We start from the raw sequence: 24,068 nt of genomic DNA, 5'->3' as shown, positions 1-24,068 counted from the left end.
CTGCTTAAAGCATTAACCCAAGATGGCTTCCCAGAAAGATCCAGAAGTGCTGCAGAGAAGGCAAGGCTGAGCCTGGGAGCCCAGCTAGGAGTCCATGGAGTTTGCTCCCATGGGAAGGATGTGGTTGGGCAGAGACCTAAGAGAGGATGTTGTGTGGGACAGTGTGGCACTGATGCTGTGGGTCCTAAGCAGTGCAGTAGTAAATGGCCTCATCGTCCTTTTCTGTGAAGTTTATGGTAAAGACTGAAGTAGACATTTGAAAATTTGTTCTTGCCTCAAGTTTGTTGTTTTTCTCACCTAAGCAAACCTGAACTGGGGCTTGTTACTGAAGTGATATTTGTCAGATGGCTCATAATTTAGATTCAGTTTCTGATCGTACCAGTGTGTAACTATATTTACAAAGTCTTCAGTGGACACCACACAAGATACCTAGACACTTTTATCTGTTGCTCTGTTGACAAAAATGTAGTTGACATTTTTGATTGCTTTAAATTTAACTTACCAAGTTCAACTGCAAACAAAAAAGAGAAATCCCCGTGAACCTGGGACATAGAAAGAGGAAATGATAATGAAACACTTTCATTTGGCGGGGTGTGGTGGCTCATGCCTGTAATCACCGTATTTTGGGAGGCCCAGGAGGGCAGATCACTTAAGGCCAGGAGTTCGAGACCAGCCTGGCCAACATGGCGAAACCCTGCCTCTATTAAAAATAAAAAAATAAGCTAGGCACAGTGGCGCATGCCTGTAATCTTAGCTACTCTGGAGGCTGAGGCACAAGAGAGAATTGCTTGAACCCAGGAGGCAGAGGTTGCAGTGAGCTGAGATCACGCCACTGCACTCCAGCCTGGGTGAAAGAACGAGACTGTCTCAAAATAAAAGAAAAAAAAGAACCACTTTCATCTCTCATCTATGTTGAAATAATTGAGGAGCAACTCACAGCTGCAGAGGGAGGAAAATATGAATATTCCCAGCAGGGACATCCTGCTGTCTGCTGAACCATATCCCCAGGAGAAGGACCCTGGTTGCTGGCTGGCCCCAGTCAGTGGGGAGAGAGCCTGGCATGACTTGGTGAGAGAGAAAAATGTGGTGGGTCAGGTGGCCTCTGGGGACTTCATGGCCTACTGCAGAGCTGAGCAGTTCCCAGGAGCACTGCACTGACCACTGACGGGGTGTAGGGTGCATTACCTAACAAGAATGTGTCTGTGGAACGGGATGCGGGCAGCTCTGGAGTTGAACTAATTCTGCTTCAAACTTAGCTGTTCCCTCCTTGATTTTCAGACTGTACAATATTGTTCCAGATATATGAGCATATAGCTTTCTTTACCTTGCGTAAAAATTGATCCCTCTGTTAATGTTTTGGGGATTCAGGACTCAGGAGTATAAAACATGAACAGTATTTTACAATTTTAAAAAAGGCAAACTGAAATTTTACACTAGCATTATTCATACCTCATTTAAAAAGCTATAGTCATTTCTGTTTGAAATACAGTAAAGTATTTGGTTTACAATTAATTGGGATGTCACAATGCAGATTATAACTCAGAGAAATCCAATTTCACTTATAAAGAGGGTGCACCTCAAGAGGAAACTTGATTGAAATTTCTGGAGGGACCGACAGGGCAGTCTGTGGGAACTCACCTTGGACTTCGGAACTATCTCATGAACACTACGTCACAGAGAGGGATGTTTTTAAATAAAGTTCATTTTTACATGTAATAATAAGCCTTTAAAATTAATGTTATGTCAAACATCTATTGTAGACTTGCTAACATTGTTCTAAACGTTTTCTTCCATTACTTCCTTCACACTTCTCACCAGCATTGAGAGGCAGTGGTATTATTATCTCTCTCTGATAGATAAGAACAGAGTGGCACACATGACGTCCCAGATCACAAAGTTGGTAAACATGGGAGCTTGGATAAGTACCCAATCCTCACTGAAGAAAACCTGACCAAATGTTGCAAAATGATGAAAATATTTTGAGAAGACACCAGTAGAACATTAATTAATTAATTAAAATAAAGGAAATAAGAGCAATCAGAATTTATTTTTAAGCATGTTCTCTACACATTTATAGATAGTGATATATTTGTTTGGATCATTACACAGGATCACATGATTAATTTTTTTTTTCTTTTAGACAGAGTCTTGCTCTGTCACCCAGACTGGAGTACAGTGGTGCGATCTTGGCTCACTGCAACATCCACCTCCCGGATTCAAGCGATTCTCCTGCCTCAGCCTCCTGAATAGCTGGGACCTCAGGCGTGCACCACCACACCCAGCTAATTTTTGTATTTTTAGTAGAGACAGGTTTTACTATATTGGCCAGGCTGGTTTCAAACTCCCTACCTCGTGATCCGCCCACCCTGGCCTCCCAAAGAGCTGGGATTACAGGCATGAACCACCAAACCCGGCCATGATTAAACATTTTTTAATGGGTTTTACATTTACAGTTTTATATTCTGATCTTTTAATCTTATATTTAAAAATATATCAGGTCCTTCAAAAGCTCATCTGAATATTACTATTAATGACCTATGACAATATGCACCCTTCTAGACTACTTACCCTATCTAACATCAGCTGAGTTATTTGAAATCTTTATGCCTCAGTTCTACATCTATAAGTGCCTAAATGGCTTCCAGAGACTTAAGAAATTTACATGATCACATAATAATGATAATGAACGTGAAGTATAGATAACAGTACCTGTCACATACCTAGATATGGAAAACCCAAATTTATTGTGTTTTTATATTGAAAAGTCAATTGGTGGCCTGGCCCAGTGGCTCACGCCTGTAATCCCAGCACTTTGGGAGGCCGAGGCGGGCGGATCACGAGGTCAAGAGATCGAGACAATCCTGGCTAACACAGTGAAACCCCGTCTCTACTAAAAATACAAAAAATTAGCTGGGCATGGTGGTGGGTGCCTGTAGTCCCAGCTACTCGGGGGGCTGAGGCAGGAGAATGGCGTGAACCTGGGAGGCGGAGCTTGCAGTGAGCCGAGATAGCGCCCCTCCACCCCACTTGGGTCTGGTTCCTCTTGAATAAAAAAAAAAAAAAAAAAAAAAAAAAGAAAAGAAAAGTCAATTGGTACTTTATTGGCATTTTACTTGTTCTCTGAATACACCTAATCACTGGAACCCTGGGCACATGTTTCAGCACACGGTAGTAATGTGTGTCAGTTAATGTTCCGTGATGGTCAGTTCTGTCTCCTCCATGGGGGTAGGAACAATGTATCTTTTCTTTTATACTGCTGTGATTAAGAAGCAGTTTAGTGTCATATTCAAGAGGAACCAGATTACCTGGGTCCCTCCCTAGGCTGTCCTGCCACCTATCAGCTCTGTGATTTGGACAAGTGCATGAACTAATACTCCACTTATTTCAGGAGTTAGATATGTTTGATGAGAACAACAGAGCAGACACTATAGGTAGTGTGGGTTAAAGGAGCTAATGTAAGCAAAGAATTGAGAATACTGTAGAGAACTTACACACACACACACACACGATACAATTCTCTCTTCCTTTACAGGTAAGACCAAAGGTTATTCCAACATGAAGGGTCTAATCCAATGGCCCCTGGGATGACTTGGAGCTCTATTCTGACAATCTCATGCAGGCAAATTCTCCTCCCTACCCCTCCCGGAAAAAAGGGCACTTACTCCTACCCGAATTTATCCCAGATATCCTAGCATTTACTTAGAGAATTGCAATCCTTAAACTGTTCGATGTGGTCTCATAGACCAGCTCAAAGACATGACTTGTCTGGCAGATCCTGTAACCCCAATTCTCTAAGCTTTCATTTCTTTCATTGTAAACTGTGCCAGCGATAGTTATATTGCAGGGGGGTTGTCTTGACTGTACACAATAAGGGATCCCTATCTCAACTGCACCTTGCTACTTAACTGGAAGTCTCTAGGTGGTGATATGATGGACAGTGGCATGACCTATGTTCTCTCAGTCCCCAGACAAGTCTTTAATGCATTAAGAAACAGTGTCAAATAAAGATTCTGGAGCACAAGTCCTGGGATCAGGTGGGAACGAAGGTATAAGCACAACCCATAACAGCTTCCTGGAAAGCCCCGGAAGAGCCTCAGAGAAGGCGAGCGTAAGTCTGGGAGCCCAGCTGAGGACTGGCTGTGGTTGCCCCTGTTGGGAAGGATGTGGTGGGCGCAGACCCTGGGAGGGGATTTTGTGCATGTTGTCTCAACAGTTCTAGTATGGTGTAATCCCATGCAGCACAGTAGTAAATGGCCATGTCTTCTTTCTCTATGGACTTGATGGTAAGGATTGAAGTGAGAGTTTGAGAATTCTTTCTTGCCTCCAGTTTGTTGCCCGTCTTACCCATGCTGACTTGAGCTGTGGATTTTGTCGAGATGATATAGATCAGGTGCTCCAAACCCTGATTCGGTTTCTGCCGGTACCAGTGAATGACATCTGTTTCAAACTGTGTGCTCGATACCTTGCAAGGTATGTCAATACTTTTCTTGACTTCCGTGGAAATGGATAGCTGGAACTGCTCCACTTTTGATAATCCAAGTCCAACTGTAAGTAAAAGAGGAGAATTTCCAATGAACATCTCACAGTACAAGAGGGAAACATTGAAGAATGATTTTGGTCACGCAGCTAGACTGAAATGTTTGGACAGCAACTCACGAGCCCAGAAGGAGGAGAAGGCGAATGCTTCCAGCAGTGACATCCTGTCTTCGGGGCGGTGTCCCCAAGGAGAAGGCAGGAAAGTGCGGACCTGGTGGCTAGACGACTCAGGTCAGGGGCTGGAGGGTGTGGCCTGAATTGGGGAGAGAAAACAAAGTGGTTTTTTGGGCTCTTCAGTGCCGCCTGCAGGCTCAGCACTGAGCCCCGCTCCTGCTCACCCTGCTTATCTCAGATCAGGTTAGCAATCTCGATGGACTTATCTGCACGAATGTGAGGGGGCCATGGGGGTTGCTTAATTTCTGTGGAAATGAGAAGGATTTCTAATTGCCTAGGAGTTGTTCATGAACACTTTTCCTCAGCATAATATTTTAAATTATTGCATATTTAATAAACATTAACTTTTATAATAGCAAATACTTACTGAGCATTTTCTATTTGCTAGCCTTTTTTTTTTCTAAATGTTTTTCACCTTCTAATCTTCACAACGATCACTTAATATGGGTACTTGGAATTTTCATTTTTTGGATGAGGGAATGAGGCACAGAGTCATCAAGTAACTCCACAGAAGTCACACAGCTGACAGGTAGAACACGCTGGTAACGGTGCTTGTCAAAGAAACTCAGAGCAATGGGGAAAGATAACAATAAAAACATCTACGGTCATATCACAAAGGCCCACTACTATTCGCATTATCATATGGTCACTTGTAGATTTTTTTCATTGTAGATACATGAATATTAATATGATTTTATGGACTATAGATATATTTACATGTATAGTGTTCTGTATTCTTTCAGTTCAGCTTATATTCTGAGCAACTTCCCATGTCATTGGAGAATGTTTTATTTATATATATTTTTCGAGACAAGATCTCATTCTGTCGCCCACCCTGGAGTGCAGTGGCACACTCATGGCTCACTGCAGCCTCAACCTCTCAGGCTCAAGCAATCCTTTCATCCCCAGCCTCTTGAGTATCTGGGACTACAGGCACACACCACCATGCCTGGCTAATTTTGTATTTTTTGTAGAGATGGGGTTTCACCATGTTGCCCAGGCTGGCCTCCAACTTCTGAGCTCAAGCAGTCCACCCACCTCAGCCTCCCAAAGTGCTGGGATTACAGGCATGAGCCACTGCATCCAACCAAAACATTTTTTAATGTCTAACTGTTCATCTTTATCACAGAGGGGCTGCCTGACCCTGTGCAAACTTCTTAATCTCTTTGTGCCTCAAATCTCTCATCTGAAAGTGGATACAACAATAACACCGGTATTAAAATTTCATGCAGACTAAATAGCTAAGGATACCTAGTATAGTTCCTGACATACAGCAAATTTTCAGTAATTATTAGATATTATTGCTACTACTACATTTTTATCTCCCCTCTACTTTTTATTTTTGTTTTGGTAGAGATAGGGTCTTGCTATGTTGGCCAGGCTGGAGTGCTATGGTGTGATCATGGCTCACTGCAGCCTTGAATTCCTGGGCTCAGGCCATCCTCCTGCCTCAGCCTCTTGAGTAGCTAGGACTACAGGCATGCACCACCATGCACAGTTTCCCTCCACTTCCAGCCATTTAATTTCCCCAACAACTTTCATTGTTAAAATGCTTTGCTGACTGTTTTGAAGTAGTAACCTGGCTAAATCAAGGGAAAACAGTCAAATATTGTTAGTACTTCATTTTCCCACATTACAGAACTTCTCTTTTCCTCCATTCAGCTCCATTTTATGATTTCCATGTGGCTTTCTTGGAGATCTTCTGGTGCCTCAGGGCTCCCTTAACCTTGGACAATGGTTGTCCCTGTCACTTTTGTCCAGCTCTGGCTTGTGTTGTGTGGGACAGGTGTGAACTCCGACAGCTTGGGTCCTCCCTAGGAGACAGGAGAGGAAGCAGCTGGCTCGGATGGCTCCTCCTAAAGCAGTTGCCCTCTTCACTCTCTTTTCTGATAAATACCATTTTTGAGACACTCAGTGCTGGGAGACGAATGTTGAGGAGGTGGAGGTTAGCAGACCAATGGGCCTGTGGCTGCAACTAGAAGGACTCACTCTTCCCCTGCACAGGATGTGTCCTGGGAATGGGAAGTAGGAGAGGGCGCCCATGCTGCAGACTGAGCCAGTCTGCAGGGCCCGGCTTAGAGCCCTGGTGCTGCCACAGCCAGGGCAGCCACGGCCACCCTGGAACTCACTAGGCACCCTGCACACTCCATCCCTGCCAGACAGTTCCTTCCAGACTCTCCTACTCCAGCAGTCAAGTGTGTGTGTGTGTGTGTGTGTGTGTGTGTGTGTTTGTGATGGAGAGGTTGTGAGGTGTGTGTGTGTGTGTGTTTGTGATGGAGAGGTTGTGAGGAGTGTGTCTAATTGCTGAAGTCCATAGTCTACCTGACTACCTGAATAAAGGCTGAGAAAATGCATCAGGCATTTTTCTTTTCTGTAGAGGGAGATGAATTCATTCATTCACCAAAACCCATGAGGTGAAAATTCCCTAAACGCAGGAAAGCGTTACTAGGAGTCAAGAAGAAAGACAAATGGACACTTTTAAGATACTTTTTTGTTTGGTTTTATATTTGTTTTTTCAAACAAATAAAGTGAACAAAGGCAGAATTTATATTATTGAAAACATTGTCAGAAAACAGATACTCACTTTTCATAATATTAATAGTTTGCATTAATTGAGGGCATTGTCTGTAGCAGGCTCTGTGCTGCAAGCACCTTTGTCCGTATCTATTAAGTGAGGATTCTTATTATTGTTCCCATTTTCAAGATGGGAAAATAGAAGCTTTGACCTAGCAGGCATTTTATTCAAGATCAAGGCATTTTTACAGAGCAGGCATTTTGTTCAAGTATGCACTTTGTTCTGGCAGGAGTTAAGTGACAGGACAGTAATTTGCGACAGAGGGTCTAACTCTAGAACCTGTGTACTTAATGAAACCTTTCATTTCTCCCAAATATATCAATTATACAGATATATGTATACACAAACATACATATGTACATAATGTACTTGTGCATGAATAAATTTATTCTTCTTTTCTGTTGCAGATATAAATATTTCTGATTGTGCCATTTTGATTACCCAACTAGGAAAAGAGAGAGACAGAGACGGAGAATAACATACGCTTTTGAATGAACACCTGAAATATCAAAAGAGCACATTAAATTCTTTTTTCAAAGTTTCTCACATAATTTGAGCAAAGAGAAAAACAATCTCATTAGCTCAGAGGAACTTGCAGAGGATTGCTGGTAACCAGGCATCTTGTCTACCCAGTCTTTGCCTCCGAGGACAGGCCAGAGGCTTTGGGTCAGTGTCAGGTGTGTGTGATTGCTGGTGTTAGGAAAGGAGGTAAATGGTTCAAGCAGAGATTACCATTCCATGCCACTCATGATGTTTCAGATATGTCTGGATAACATTAGCCAGGCTGCAACAACAACAAACCCGCCAGTTCATTTATAAATAATTAGATAGATAAACAACAGGGAGATAGAGATAGAGACAGAGAAGAAATGGAGGTGGAGGTGGAGGTAGAGATAGGTGTATCTAGTGAAGATTGCAATATCAGCAATGTCCCTGAGGGAAGGTTTTCCTTGATTAATTGTCCTAACCATTTCACACAAGGGAATATAGACAAAAGTGAAATTAAATAGCAAATACTGGTAATGAGTACTTACTTGAGACCTTTCTCTACTCCAGGTTTGATGCTCAGCATTTTGTATTTATTATCTCAACTAACCCTCACAAGCGTCACTGGAGTGGGCACTACCGTCTCTGCCACAGTCAAAGCTGTGTCTTCACAGTCAAAGCTGAAGACGCTCAGGTTGACTCAAGCCCTCTGACTCCAGAGTCTACACTCCTTGACTTCACACCATGGTGCCACTTAAGTGAATGACTTTTTTTCATGACTTTTTTTTCATCAGTTTTTCTCAAGGCTCTGGAATGTAATGTCTGGTGGCTGAATTCAAACATTATTTTCATTAGTTCTTTAATGATTATTTTTGTGTAAACTAATTTTGTGTTTCCATGGGGTTAGGAAGCTTCATAGATTCAATTTATTTAAAGCCTCGTATCTTGTCTGTGTGGCTCTATCACGAATTACTTCCTACACAGCACCCCCACTCCGCAGAGCACAAATAAGGCTTCTTTTTACTAATTAACAAAAGGCATGCCCTTAGGCAGAATAATTAGACAAAGACACCTTTCTCCAGCATGTCACAGCCCAACTCCAGAGTGTGCAGGGTTTGGGTGTAAGATGGGATTTTGGCTCCCACAGGCGCCTCTCACCCAAGTGACTTTGAGCAGGGCGCAGCCACCCAGCTAACTTTGAGCAGGGCACAGTGGTGGAACACGCATACGCTATCATTCAATGCAGAGGGGAAATGTACACAACCTATACCTGTCATCTCTTGCCTGTTCTGATATTGTGGGGAGGCACTAAACTTACCAACTTAAAATAGCTTCCACCAGGTTAGAGCAGCCTCTTTCAGATGGGCTCGGTCTCTTTGTGGTGCCTGCCTAGGCTTTTCTGCGTTTCTCTCTCTTCTTCCTTCTCATCCCCAGGATGACATCTCTACACAGGGGCAGGGTGTGTGAGTGAGTTCTTAGAGGTGTCTTCCTGCTACTCTCTGCATCCTCAACAACTTCCAGCATTTTGCCCTGCTGATCTCGGGGATTTCACTCTTCCTCTGAATCGGCTGGTGTAATAACCAGACTGAACTTGCCACTATTGACTCCACACCATGCCCTTGGGATGCAAAGTTCCCTTCCTGCAGCTTCTTATCCAAATCCAAGGTGCTGTGCCCTCCGGCCCCCTCAGTAGCTTTGTATCCTCTCAGAGACCCTGAGAAGCATCTGGGCCTCCTACATGCACAGCCTGTGTGGAAAGGGGTGCTGGTTTGGGCTTCCCTTTGCAAATGTCTTCCACTGTTGATGAAGTTCTACCAGGGCCGTATTAGGGAAGCTTGACAGGAGCCAGACACTCACAGATTCTCCTTCGTCTATCTTTGGTTTCCGTTGGGCTTTCTATCCCCTCTGGCATAAGGCCCTCAGACACAAAGGAACCGGGAAGTACCTCCATGTAATGCTCTACCCCTCTCACTCTCCCCACCGGCTCGCACTTCCCAGCCAGAAGGAACAGCGCTTCTCCCTGGGAGGGTGTTAACTTCACCGATATCATATGCTGAGTCTTCATATCTAGCGGCTGTAATAAAATTCTGTGTTGTTACTTTGCCAGGGTGGCCTTTTGACCTATGAATGAGAGAATCACAACTTTAGAAAACTCTTTAAAAAAAAAAATTGAACCTGATTTTCAAGCCCAACATCTCACAATTAATTCAAAAAGAGAGTTTGTGGCTGGCCGTGGTGGCTCACGCCTGTAATTCCAGCACTTTGGGAGGCTGAGGTGGGCGGATTACAAGGTCAGGAGATCAAGACCATCCTGGCTAACATAGCGAAACCCCATCTCTACTAAAAAAAAATACAAAAAAAAAAAAAAAAAGGCCGGGCGTGGTGGCGGGTGCTTGTGCACTGCACTCTAGCCTGGGCGACAGAGTGAGACTCAGTTTCAAAAAAAAAAAAAAAAAAAAAGTGTGTTTGTTCTGGGCAACTACCGTCTCTTTCTATGGGTAGTAAATATCATGGATTAGCTATAATAAAGGACAAAAGGTGACATGATTTATTTTGGAGAATAAAAATATGTTGGCCACATTTCCAAAACATGATCCTCATTACACATTTTGATCATTTCCTTAAGTCTGGGCCATGAGGTTTTGATCCCTCTCCAGGTATCCCACCCATGATATTATCTGCTAAAGCAAGTTCACAAGAACAGAGAGGATTTTCTGTTTTCTTAGCCTTTTCCCCTCCAGTAAGAAGAAGGGTCCTAGGGCAGAATGCCAGTGGGGAGCAGGGTGGGGGTGGGGTGGGAGGTGGGAACTCTTCCAAATGTGTGTTCAGCATGACGCTTTAGCCATGGCTTCTTGAGTCACTGCCCATTCTGTCTTGGCCTGGCTCTGCAGGACTAGGCAATAGGTCCAGGGCAGCGCATGATTACCCACAAACGCCACAGTTTATTCCTATAAAGTTTTGTTTGTTTTTGAGACAGAGTCTTGCTCTGTAGCCCAGGCTGGAGTGCAGTGGTGCAATCTTGGCTCTCTGCAACCTCTGCCTCCTGGGCTCAAGTGATCCTCCCACCTCGGCTTCCGGAATAGCTGAGACTACAGGCAAGTTCCACCACACCTGGCTAATTTTTGTGTTTTTGTAGAGATGGGGTTTCACCATGTTGCCCAGGCTGGTCTCAAATTCCTGAGGACAAATGATCTGCCTGCCTCAGCCTCTGAAAGCGCTGGAATTATAGGCCTGAGCCACTGCACCTGGCCCTATTTCCATTAAGTTAATAAACCCAAAGGGTATTCAAAGTGGCCCAATAGTGCACTTGAAAGAGCATGAACTATTTGTTTGGACAGATAACTATCCCTGTCTAAGCATCAGTTATTTCTTTCATGAATAAATTTATTTACCAGGTTCTTATGACAATCACCTGAAATTCTAAACATGTAGGACATCTATCCCATTTTCTGGCAGCCAATGGGAACTGAGTAGAGATGAATTCCATCTTGTTCCTTGTTGGCATCTTTACCCTGAGCATTTCACCATGACTAGAAGTCTCTAAGAAATGAAATAGTGGACCTTGCCTTCTCTCTGAAATAATCATGCAGTTTCAACAAACGTAGTCTCTAAATAGGAACCCAAGTCAATAGGAAATGATGTCAAATCAGACACTTGGGGGTATAGGTACTGGCATTTGTGGGGTGCAATTGATAGTCATCAGACTCCCTTTCTGGTTTCCTGTGATCACAGAGGCATCATCTGAGGAACACAGGAAGTGCTGCAAGCTGAGGCTGAGGCCTAGCCGGGGCGGAGAGCTGGACAAGGCTCTTCCACATTGGGAAGGATGTGGTCGCAGACATGATAACGGGGCAAGTGCCCATTACCTCAGCTCCAATGTCATGCTTGGTTCCTGGGGGCCATTATATTGGGTCATCATGTCTTTCTGTTTTTCTGGGAATTTTATATTAAGAACTAAAGGGAGTAGACAGAATTTTATATATAGGATTTATATACAGAATTTTATATATGGTTGCAGCTCTTTGCCTATAATTGACCTTGAACAGGGTTTTTTCCAAGTAAATATCAAATCTTCAAGAGCCTGATTTGGTGTTGGTCAGTACCTGAGTGTATATGAAAAGTTCTATCTGAATACCCTATAGTGAAAATATACACTTCATTTCTGCTAATGAAATAAAGATTTTTACTTGCTTCAATTGTTTTTACCCAATTTCAATTAGAAACAAAATAGCATTTTCAATGAAACCAAAGTTATCAAGAAATGAGACATTCATTTTCAAAAAAATCCCTCAGCCAATCTGAGAAGTAGGGGAACAAGTTCACATTCCCAGAGTGAAGAACAGGTGCATATCTGTAGCTGTGACGTCCCGTCTGCTGAGGCTAAGTGCCCGAGAAAAGGCTGAGGAAATAGGGAAACTGGAGAAGGAAAAGCTGAGCCAGGATGAGGAAGGGGAACCTCGCAGAGTGTTCACAGAGAAAATGGGTGTTTCCAGGCCCTGCGCCCAGATCAGTCATTTCTGAGGTTGCTGATTGGTCAGGAACACATGGGAACTTTACCCGTAGCTGTATGACACCATGATAGTCAGTCCATTTGCCAGGGTAAGAGTTATTCACCTTGTTATCTTGTTGACTCTTAGAAACTTTTAGAAAGATTCTTTTTCATTATTATTATTTCATCATGATTATCTAACTGATTTCAGGGGAGAGTTGGTCCAAGTTACCACGTGTGCTACGACCTGAAGCCACCTGTCCACTTTTCTGGGTGAGAGTCCTCACTGGTTTATCTGACCACCAAACGCTCATGGCACAGACCCAACACTTCCATGACCCACACACGGGTCTCTGCTCTGGACCCATGGTGGATGTAGGACCTGAGAGTCCTATTTGGTGTGGAAGTAGAAGAGCTACCCTATCACCTCCTCACTGGGAGAAGAGGGGGTTTCCAGGGAAATCCCAACAGTGCTTTTCAGAGAGTCTTTGCAAAATTAGAGTCCCCAGGAATTCTCTAAGCTCTTACTGCATTTAGCCTGGATATAGCTCATGAGCCAAAGGTTGGAGTCATCAATTTTGTCTACCTCTTAGCAAGTCTTTGAGAAATATGGCCAACTACCCCAGGGTTTCTCAGCCTTTGCATTATTGACATATTGGGCTGGATAATTCTTTGTTGTGGGGCTGTCCTGTGCATTGTAGGATGTTTAGTAACACCTCTGGCCTCTGCTCACTAGATACCAGTAGCATTCTCACTCTGTTTGTGACAATAAAAAATGTCTCAGACATTATTAATGTCTGCTGGAGAGGGGCTTGCCCTCCACTGAGAATCTCTGGTTTTGTCCCCTTCTTTTGGATTACTACCATTCTCCTGAACTTAGAGTGTCAGCAGAGATTGGGACAAAATGAAACCTCCCACTGAATATCCACTATGTAAAAACTCTCATCACTTAATAAGCCATATCACTTAATCTTCTTTGCCACCATCTATTTTCTTGAGGAATTGGAGTGGATATTACAACAAATACCTCTATCACTCAGCATATAGCACTGCAGCTTTGCTAGACCACTTGTTACCTGCTACTTTCATATAACACATGCTAGATTTCATTTTTGTTACGTCGAAGTCATATGTTGTAGGGATTGTTAAAGCTCCTTATTTCATCAAGAAGGATGCCTTCCCTATAGTGGGAGCTCCATAAATATTGACTATTCTTAGGAGATAATTCATATGAGAAATCATATTAGAATGAATGAAAATGTGTTAAAATAAAACTATAACTCTTTACTTTGTTATGGTGTTTACAATTTCCAAAACACTTTTACAAACATTGACTTATTTAATCCAAATAATATTTTGAAGCAGAAAGGGATTCCCCATGGGGAAAGGGGGGTAATGTAAGGCCTGTCAGCTAGTAAATGGTAGAGCTGGAACTAAAACCTATTTCTTCGATACCAAGAAAATCCACATAGTGTGCTATACAGGCGAGCATGCGATCATTCAGTCCTGCTTTTAATTCCAGTTCAGCCTGCTGTTAGCTTGACTTGTTGCTATCTGACACCCAGTGCCCTCAACTATGAAAATGAAATTGAAATGCCTATCTACCAGCATTGGCTTAGATAGGTGCATAATACGCCTGGAATAAAGTGGGAGCTCAGCGGATTCCATATCTTTCACCTCCTTCCTCTCTACTCTGCCTCCTTGTTGAAGCAGGATGAGCACAGAATTACTGTTAGGAGGCCTAGTTTTGGCTTTGGGGTATGCTCTTTTTCTTAGGATTTTAGTTCCTTGACTTGAATGACAATAAGTAACATTTCTAGATAGAGGAACTCCCCATCATGAGGTGTGGTGGGGCTCTCAGCATTGCCCTCTAAGTGGAGGCTTTGTGTGGTGGGGCCTCATGACCAGTCGTGGGGCTGCCACACCCATCCTCTTCCCCCAGAGGGGTTTCCCACATCCACGCCCCACCTCACAGCAAACATGGGCAAGGAGGGAACTGGCTGCAAATGTCCCATTTATACTGTGCACAAGGAGGTGGTAAAAATTAATTCACTGAAGAGTTTGATTCAAAAAATAATGAAGTTCTATAAATAAAAACATATCTGGGGCCAGGTGTGGTGGCTCACGCCTGTAATCCCAGCACTTTGGGAGGCCGAGGCGGGCGGATCACAAGGTCAGGAGATTGAGACCATCCTGGCTAACATGGTGAAACCCTGTCTCTACTAAAAATACAAAAAATTAGCCGGGCATGGTGGCAGGTGCCTGCAGTCCCAGCTACTTGGGAGGCTGAGGCAGGAGAATGGCGTGAACCCAGAAGGCAGAGGTTGCAGTGAGCCGTTGGGATGCTTTTTTCCTAAAATATGTCCTTTCAGTATTAGAAAATGTGATGATGACAAAAGTTAGTTTTTACTGTTGCAACCAGACTGTGTGTGATAAAAATGAACTTTCTCCTTTTCCTGTTTGGCAAGACTTTCACTTGAATCTTCTGGCTCTATGGAGCCTTCCCAGTGATCCATTAACTTCTTCCTTCTCAGAACATTTATCTATGTCATGGAATCAAGGACTCACTAGTTTCATTTTTTCGTTTGAAGAACAAGTAAATAGTATAGTGGTATTCCTATTGATATTCACTTAAAAGAGTCAGGCTGTTTGATTGCTGCATTATGTTTCATCCAGTAAACTGGAAGTCTTCCTGCTTCAACCTTTTTCATTAAAGGACCAAATTCCCTACTTGGGTACACTTACAGGAACACATTCCACGTCCTTGTATATACAGAGAAGTCTGAGCCCTTCTTCCCTCCCTTGTCATTTATTCCAGTTCTTGCTGGGTCAGTGTGGTGTGGTGGGAAGAGGGTAAGTCTTATGGACTGTCACGCTCACTCTACATCCCTTCTCTGCTGCTAGTGATGCCTGCCTGATCTTGGAGGCTACAGAGTCTCTCTGAATCTCTGGTTCCTCCTCTGAGAAAGGAGACGACAATATCTAAGTGAGAAAAGCATGTAAAGTTCCAGGCCTGACATTGACTTGGCCCTCTGCCCATCCAGGCCCTCCCTGGGCAGCCACGCAGGAAGCAGAACACGATGTGGCCATCTCAGGCCAGGCTGCAGTTGGGTCTCGGCCTTTCCTCCCTTTCCCGTACACCTTTGGATAACATTTCTGTGCTCCCCAGCGGACTGAGGGTAAGGGAATGCGGTGGAAAGGTGATAATCAGGGGGAATATCTTTGTGTTCCATCTTGCTGCTTTTCTGTTGCTCAGTAAACACAGTTTTGGTTACGCTTTTTTTCTTGTTAAAAAAAAAAATCTTAGAACCCAGGAGTCAGAATAACTTGATTGCATAAGAAAATTCTCTGTAGAGAATTCTCTGCAGAGTGTCTGTAAGTAAACACTGTTAACATCATTTTAACTAACTTCATGTGACCCTGGGGAATGGAGCTTAAGGCTGCAAGTGAAAAAAAAACTCATAAAACGAATAATAAAATTTTTTATTTCCCCCCGAAATGTCTCCATTTAAAACTTCGTGTTTGGTTTTGTTCTTCTCATCACTGTAGGAGATCAAGGAAACAGATTTTGTAATCAGACAGACCTGGATTCAGATCCCAGCCTCGTTGCCTACTATCAAGTGTCTTAACTTATCAAAGTCTCAAATCTGGACCTAGAAAATATCTATAAAGGGCATTTGTCCCCGCAACAGAACCGCTGCCGCCATCGCTGTCATTTAAGATAGCCCGGGTCCCTCCGCCGCCACCATGCCTCTGGGAAGCCGCAGCGCGGCCGTCTGGCCAGCCAGCCCCCTCCCGCCGCGCCTTCTGCCCACCTGCCCGCACACCCACCTCCCCCCGGCAGCCGCCCCATCTCCGCCCCTTCGGGCGAGCAGAGTCTCATGGCTCAGATGGCGTCCATGGCCGCAGGGGTAGCCGTGGGCTCGGCTGTGGGACACGTCATGGGCAGCGCCCAGACCGGAGCCTTCAGATGGAGGAGTTCGGAGCCCGCCCAGCCTGCTGCCCAGCAGACCCCCACCCGCCCTGCCCCCCAGCCCCTGCAGATGGGGTACTACGCCTACGAGATCAGGCAGTTCCTGGACTGTTCGACCACTCAGAGTGACCTGTCCCTGTGTGAGGGCTTCAGCGAGGCTCTGAAGCAGTGCAAGTACAACGATGGTCTGAGCCCCCTGCTCTGAAGAGGTTGGTGCAGACTCGGGGGCCAGCCCTGCACCCACCTCTACCCTTTGCCGACAGCTGGACCACAACACCAGATTGTACCAGATGGCTGGGATTGGAAGTGAGGAGGTTTCTCACCCCACGAATAACCCAAGACACAAATGTGCAAATAAGAGTTTATTAAAAAAAGAAAATATCTATAAAAATGAGATAATAATAATGATAGTATTTTGTTAGGCTCAAATGACATAAAGCATGCAGTATAAATTGCCATGCACATAAGAAGTACACAATAAACAATAACTACTTTTATTACACTTATAAGAACATTTACTACATTATTCATTTTCACATAGAACTGAGCTCTTTCAGAGAATAGTCTGTACATTTAACTCTGTACATGTAAACTCACTGATTTTTCTGTTTTTCTGTGGCTAAGCAAAGAAAACAAGGAAAGTCAGAGAAATCTGCTGACCCATGGACTGCAAATTCAAATTCTGCCAATTTCAGAACACAAATATGGAGTTTTGATAATTACTCTGTAACTTTAGTTTATAAGTAAGTAAAATATAAAGAGAACGGGACTACAGTACAGTACAGCATGTGATTCAATCTCTCTGAATCCATTAGTACTTTGCTAATTTGCTAGTTAAAAGTTGACTTAAAAGTGACAAGAAATTAAATTAGGGATCTACAGAAGAGACACATCAATTATAGCAACAGGGGTGACGGGATAAATTCTACTTGACATGAACGTGACAGGCATTTTTCTATCCTCAATCACCTAATGAGAGTTGAGATTGTTTCTCTATTTTAAACTTAGTTATTGTTGTAAAGAACACTATGAGCATAATTGGATTAATCATACTATCGATTCATGAAGCACTACAAGCATACAGCACTATAATCATATATCTAAATGTATATCACTTTTATGTTTCTTATTTGAGTCTACTACATGTTGGTGATTTATTTAATGAGTCAACAAATACCTAAGACTCCTTCAATTAACTCAAGAACAAAAGCATTATAAATAATCTACATGCTCCTCTATATTAAGAAATCAACTAAAGAAGTACTGATTAATGATGATCTCTCAAGATTTGTCCAGTTGCCTGTTTTTTTACTCAAGGAACTGTCACACATCCTGTTCTGTTGGAGATGGGACCTTGGTGGTTTTGTGGAAAGTGAAACAAAACTAGATAAAAGCTTCTGGCTCCCTAGCTTGTCCTACTTATCTGAAGTCAAACATAATCCACTTATTGGGCCATCTGCGGGATTTCCTCCTTGGCTCATCCAAGTCCATTTTCCACCTAACTCTGCCATCAAAGTCTGACCGCCCTGGGCTGCATGGATGGTCTTCCCTATCCTGCAGGTGTTGTTTGGGGGCAGAAAATGGAAACACCATCAGGCAGCTGGGGAACAGGAGAGTGGGGTCAGTGTTCCCTCCCTGAAAAGGGGCCTTAAGTTGGCTGCATCCTCCCCCGTTGGCCAATATACAGTGCCATTTGCCCCACAGCCAGAGCTGATGTCCAGGATCCAAGAGGTGTGGGTAGGAGTCGCCATTCTCTTCTATTTCAGTTAGCTCACTGAAAAAAGTTGTTTCTTTTTTCCCAAGACCTTTGATCTACAGGCTTGAAAAATCCTAGTGCTCAAGGAAGGCATACAAGCCCAATAAGCTGCCTTGAGCACTCAAATCACTAACATTTTCTTTAGCTCAGCACAGTAATCAGTAGGAAACAGGCGAAAAGGTAAGATTTTGTTTTTTAAAAGAAGCAAAAGTTGTTAGAGAAGAGGAAAGAAAAAGTAGTCAAGCAGAGCCCCTTCCAGGCCTTTCTAACCAAAACATTTTACATATTGTCTCTAGGTGCTCAATAATGTGCAGGGATATGTTTAATATTATAAAACAGGAATTCTTTTATTAAGTAAATTTTAAAATAAAATTAAAAAGTAATGTGTTTTCTATTAGACCATTTCAAAAGTACAGAAATGACACAGATAAAAATGCTCATGAGTGCAGTGTCTGGAGATAAGCACTTCAAAGTCTGTGCTCTTTTTTTCTTACCCCAGGCTGCCTCTTGTGAACCCGTTCACAAGACTGAAAGCAAAAAGCACCCGAGACAAAACAGTCAGCATGGATTTCCAGGTGAGTACAGTAACTTCTAGAATTGTGGTTTCTATAAGATGACTCCTGGGCAGTAGACATTACTTTTTCCATAGTACTTGTATGTGTGGGGAGTTCGGCAACAGATGATATGGTTTATGAAAATATTGCTTTCCAAGATTTCTTTAGATTTTATTCAGATTTTATGTTAACTAGATAATATAATGTTGATTCTATTACTCAGAGTCATTGTAGCTCACCCACCTCAGGTAGAAAAGAAAAGAAGTTGAACCTAAATCATCAGAATATTCAGGGCATCCATCCATACAACCCACTGACCCATTAGGTAAAATGAACCCCTCAATAATGATGAAAGTATCAATCTCAATTCAACAGATATTCATATGTGCAGTACAGTATATTCCAATAAGATGCTGTCAGTGTTTCTGTGAATCCAAAATTTAAACCATTTAATTGGCAAATGTTTACTTAGAGCTGGTTTGCCTCTGGCTAGTTTTCCTTTGGTGTGGCCAAAATGTTCCTGGTGAAGCTCACCTTAGCCAAAAGGAGAAGGGCAGGAGGAGTAAAGGACTATGAATTTCGACTTGTTTTTCCCCTATAATGGTCGTCTGCACTATGCACAAGGCCACTGTCCTCTCCAGCTGTGTGTGAGTCAAAGGTCTTAGGGAACCATGACCAAAAGCTTAGAATTAAATTAATCTGGGATAACTCTTGTAAGAGTTTCTTCATACTTAGCTATTCTCTCTATAAAATGTAATAGCCACACTATGATAGATGTAGTGCTAAGCCCTGGATATATAAAGATGTGTATATGGGCCAGGCGTGGTGGTTCATGCCTGTAATCCCAGCACTTTGGGAGGCCGAGGCAGTGGATCACGAGGTCAGGAGTTCGAGACCAGCCTGGTCAACATGATGAAACCCCGTCTCTACCAAAGATACAAAAAATTAGCCGGGCGTGGTAGCACACACCTGTAATCCCAGCTACTCGAGAGGCTGAGGCAAGAGAATCACTTGAATCTGGGAGGCAGAGGTTGCAGTCAGCCGAAATCGCGCCATTGCACTCCAGCTTGGGCAACAAGAGCAAAACTCCATCTCAAAAAACAAAAAACAAAAAACAAAAAAAAAACAGGCGTGTGTGTGTGTGTATGTTTTCTTGTATATACAGTCATACGCTGAATAATAATGTTTCAGTCAAAGATGGACAAATTATAATGAAACTGCCCTATACATGTGTAGCATTTTTCTTTTATATTGTATTTTTACTGTACCTTTTCTATGCTATGTTTAAATCACAAATATTTATCAGTGTTGCAATCGCATATAGCATTCAGTACAGCAACACGCTGTGCAGGTTTGCAGCTTAGGAGCAATAAGCTATACCATATATCCTAGGTGTGTGGTAGGCTGTACCATGTAGGTGTGTGTTAAGGGCACTCTACAATATCTGCACAACAAGGACATCACCAAAGGCTGCATTTCTCAGGATATTTTCCCGTCGTTAAGAGACACAAGACTATATATGTGTGTTTGCTGTTATTTTTTTGTTTTATCTAGTTTTTTCTCTTGTCAGATAACACTGGGCTGTCACAATATGCCAAGCACTGGGCCAAATCCTTGATATGCATCATGTCAGGAGTTCTCACAGCCACCCATAAACCACAGGACCACTGCCTCACAGGTGAGGAAATGGGGCTAGAGAAGCTCAAGGCCTTATCACACAGCTTATCTGTGGTAAGTAGAGCCCCATTTGGACCTACGTCCTTCTGACATGACAGGCCCAGGTCTTGACCACTTTGTAAATTATATGTATACTCAGGTAGTCATTGAGCTGTTGAAAAATCAAAGTATCAGGGAAATTTGAGAAGATGAGACTAAGGATCATTCATTTTTGAACTCTTCCCCAGTGGAAATCTACTTTTCTCTATTTTATATTTGTAAGATCACATTTCAAGAAAGGGTTTCATGGCAAAAACATAAATTAAAACAACACCATCAACAATAATAAATTGCAAAGCCTGAGTTGAACTATAAGTAATGAAAATTCATGAGAGATTTACAATCATGAGTTATATTCAAGTTGAGGACTGCCATTTCAGTGGTGAATGGCAGCCCAGTAGCAGAAAGTGGTTCAGCAGAAGCAACCTCGGGCCTTTGCAGAGCATATGGGCCTTGTAATTTCTGCTGTGCATAATGCCTGGCTCAGAATAGTCTATCAAAAACTCATGGTTGGATGACCAGGCACTGCGGCTCACGCCTGTAATCCCAGCACTTTGGAAGGCCGAGGCCAGCAGGTCATGAGGTCAGGAGGAGATTGAGACCATCCTGGCCAACATGGTGAAACCCCGTCTCTATTAAAAATACAAAAAAATTAGCTGGGCATGGTGGCACGCACCTGTAGTCCCAGCTACTTGGGAAGCTGAGGCAGGAGAATCGCTTGAACCTGGGAGGCAGAGGTTGCAGAAAATGAATTTTTCCTCAAACCCCAATCCAAAGTGGACTTTGACTTAGATTCAATTAGTGGAAGTGTTTACGAATTTTGTACAAAATCAAACATCACCACTCAAGGCATGCATGTGATAGATTTGTCATTGCAGTCTGCCCTGCTCATGGTTAGATCATGCTGCATTTGTTACATGTTAACCTACAGAAAAATGAATACCGTTTAATGTCATATCCATTTTTTAATCGAGAGAAATAGGAAGATCAGAGAAAACTTACGTAATGCATATTGCCCAGTACGAAAGAATCCCACTAAAAATGTGTATACATTATGCCAGAAAAAAATATATAATGAGTAGGAGAGGTTGAACCAGAAAAATAAATGTGGGAGACCTAGAAAGGCTGTTGGTGAGAGAGTACAACCCTGAAAAAGATGAGGCTGGTCACTTGTATAACGACTTATGCAAAGCTTCTGCTTTGAGAAAATATAGAATTTGGCAACTCCAAGTAGAGTCACCACATGAATGTTTATCTCAAAAACTGTTTACAAGCACACTGGTTGTAACTGTGGCTTCCCAATTCATGATTATAAACAAAGACTCAATAAGCATTTATTGAATGGGATGGCTCAAACTGTCTGCTACTGTGCACCTCCCACAAGGCACAATAGTAGGTAGCTATGTCCTGTTTCTCTACATTGTGAATGGTGAGAGTGGATGTAGACGTTTCAGGTATCTTATCCACCTCAAATTTGCCAGATGGAATGCCGATTTCCTTTCTGACAGTGCCGTCATATGAAATGGACACCAGGAACTGTATGACTTCACCAGGTCTTTCTCGATACCAATATATAGATGTTGCAGAAATTGTTACTCCAGACACCACACATTCCAGGCGGGCTGTTTTTGATAGCATTTTAGTACTGGAAATTTGAGGTTGCTCCAGGTGAACTGCACCATATACACACACTGGGGAAAAAAAATGGGAGGGAGTAAATAAACCAAGAATTTGGAATTTATAAAAATATATAACAATAGAGAATATCAGTCCAAAGTGATTGGGGGAGCAAAACTACTTACGAGCCCCAAGGACTGCCAGTGTTGATGCGGGGAGCATTGACAGCATGTCTGCAGGCACTGTGCTCTCTGCCAGGGCAGCCTGGAATCACTGCAGAGAAGCGTTAGACATCTGTGGCTTGGCTGAGTCCACCAAGTCAAACTTCCCATGGGTGAGGGTGACATGGGGCCCCCTGCATCGTTGTAAAGCGGTGTCCTCACCACCTGTTAACACTTCCAGTCTGTGTGAAGACAGTCCTGCAAGGTCTGCAGCCTGAGATCAGACCATATAGTTTAGACGGCCACCTCAGACCACACGGCAGCCACCCCAGCAAGTTGTCAGGCTGGTGTTGTTGGTTGTTGGGGCTGTGACATGCAGCATTGTCTTCTGAGAGCTTGTCTTCAACCAGCTGGAGAGATGTTGGTCCATCAAGCTGCTTAGCTCTGCTCAGCTACCCACACAGCCTGCAGCACGGGGTCCTTCTGGTTACCTTCATGAGGCTGGGCCCTCCATCCCAGTTTGTTTGCTTCTGTTGAAGATTCAGGTTCCTGTCCCCTCCCTCAGCTACCTGAATAATGTACATCTCCTGAATCCCGGCTTCTCCTCAGTGACAGTTTCCTATTGTCTGTTGTTCTTTCTCTAACCCAAGACATTTAATCTGTCCCAAGGTATTTTTACAAACTGCTCTCCCCAGTGTATTCCTTAAAAGCTGCTGTGTTCCAGATTTCCATTCTTAATTTACCCACTGGGAGCTGCAGCTCACTGCCACTGCCCAGCATCACAAGAGAGTATCATAATCTTATATCACTGTCCTGGGGAAAGAGCAAAGGTCAAATTATGTTTTCTACCAAATGCATGTCACTTTTGCACCACTATAAAGTAAAAAAAAAATCTTAAGTCAGACCTCAGTTAAATCAAAAACTGTCTGTACCCATATCCAGCTAACTCTCAGACATTTTCAAGTACGTCTGACACGGGATCTCAAACCAAGTCTGCTCATAGCCAGAGTGAACTCATTCCCTTCCGCCAAACCATATCTTCTTCCAAGTTCCCTGTATGACATGACTACCCACATTGCCCAAGCCGGGAACTTGAGCATCAGCCTCAATTCTCCCCTTTAACTAATTCACCACACTCCAATTCCTGAGGATTCTACACCCTAAACATTTCCTGGCTCACCACTGCCTCCACCTCACGCACCTCCATGCGTCCCATCTCGGCCCCTCCCACCTACCTTCCCCACGGGGGAAGTCTTCCCCACTAGACTGACCTGGTCCTTTTCCTGCTCTAAAGTCCTCACTCTCTCTACCTTGCCTCTGAAGACGAAGTCCAGAGTTCTTAGGATAAGAGATTCTCTGTGTTGTGGCCACTGCCTCCCCGTCCTTCCATCTTCATTTAGTCACTCTCTGCCTAGAATTCCACGACCCACTTCTATGGATTGACTTGAATTTGTTTGTGTTTGGACTGCATTCCACTCCACATTCCCTGGCTAATTCCTGTTTATCCTTCCTGGCTCAGCCCCAGGCAGTCTTCCCCAGGAAGCTTCCCTCACCCAGTAAGTCCAGGATGGAGATGCTTCAAATTGCTTTCTCTTCACGCCACCTAGTGCCTTCCTCTCTCCTAGCACCTCCTGCCCAAGTCTTGGCCTGTTTACCCATTTCTCTCTCATTCTAAATGCCAGTTAAGAGTTCCCAGGGGAGTAAGATCATGTGCTGTTTATCTCTCTATTCCCAGGTGTTTGTTGAATAGATGAAAGGGTGGAGTGAGGGAATGGATGGCCATTGTAGTATTTTTTTTGTCATTCTATTGTTAACAAAACATCACCATTTAAAATACAGTTTGTAAAGAGTTACCAAGCAATGGACACTTAGTGAATGCCTTTAACGTGTCAAGCAGTTTGTAGCCATTATGATGTTTAATATAAATTTAGTATAATCTTCACAAAGCCCTACTCAAAACGGTTCAGGTAATGGGTCAAGGTTTAACAGCTTGTTGGTAACAGATTTAAGATTAATTCTGTCAGGCTGCAA

At 43.3% G+C, this 24,068-nt stretch overlaps 1 pseudogene and 1 gene segment (V, D, J or C); one reads left to right on the top strand and one right to left on the bottom strand.

The window, feature by feature from the left end:
• Positions 1-16,007: 16,007 nt before the first annotated feature.
• On the top strand, positions 16,008-16,484 carry LOC116812534 (coiled-coil-helix-coiled-coil-helix domain-containing protein 10, mitochondrial-like; annotated as a pseudogene).
• A 5,098-nt stretch (positions 16,485-21,582) lies between these two features.
• Positions 21,583-22,107, bottom strand: LOC116812535 (T cell receptor gamma variable 9-like). The segment is given in 2 exon segments: positions 21,583-21,950; positions 22,062-22,107. Coding segments are annotated over 2 exon segments (414 nt in total).
• Between the last annotated feature and the right edge of the window lie 1,961 nt (positions 22,108-24,068).

Source organism: Hylobates moloch, unplaced genomic scaffold, assembly GCF_009828535.3.
Source record: "Hylobates moloch isolate HMO894 unplaced genomic scaffold, HMol_V3 SCAFFOLD_1, whole genome shotgun sequence".
NCBI classification, from domain to species: Eukaryota; Metazoa; Chordata; class Mammalia; order Primates; family Hylobatidae; genus Hylobates; species Hylobates moloch.
This window is presented reverse-complemented; position numbering and strand designations above follow the sequence as displayed.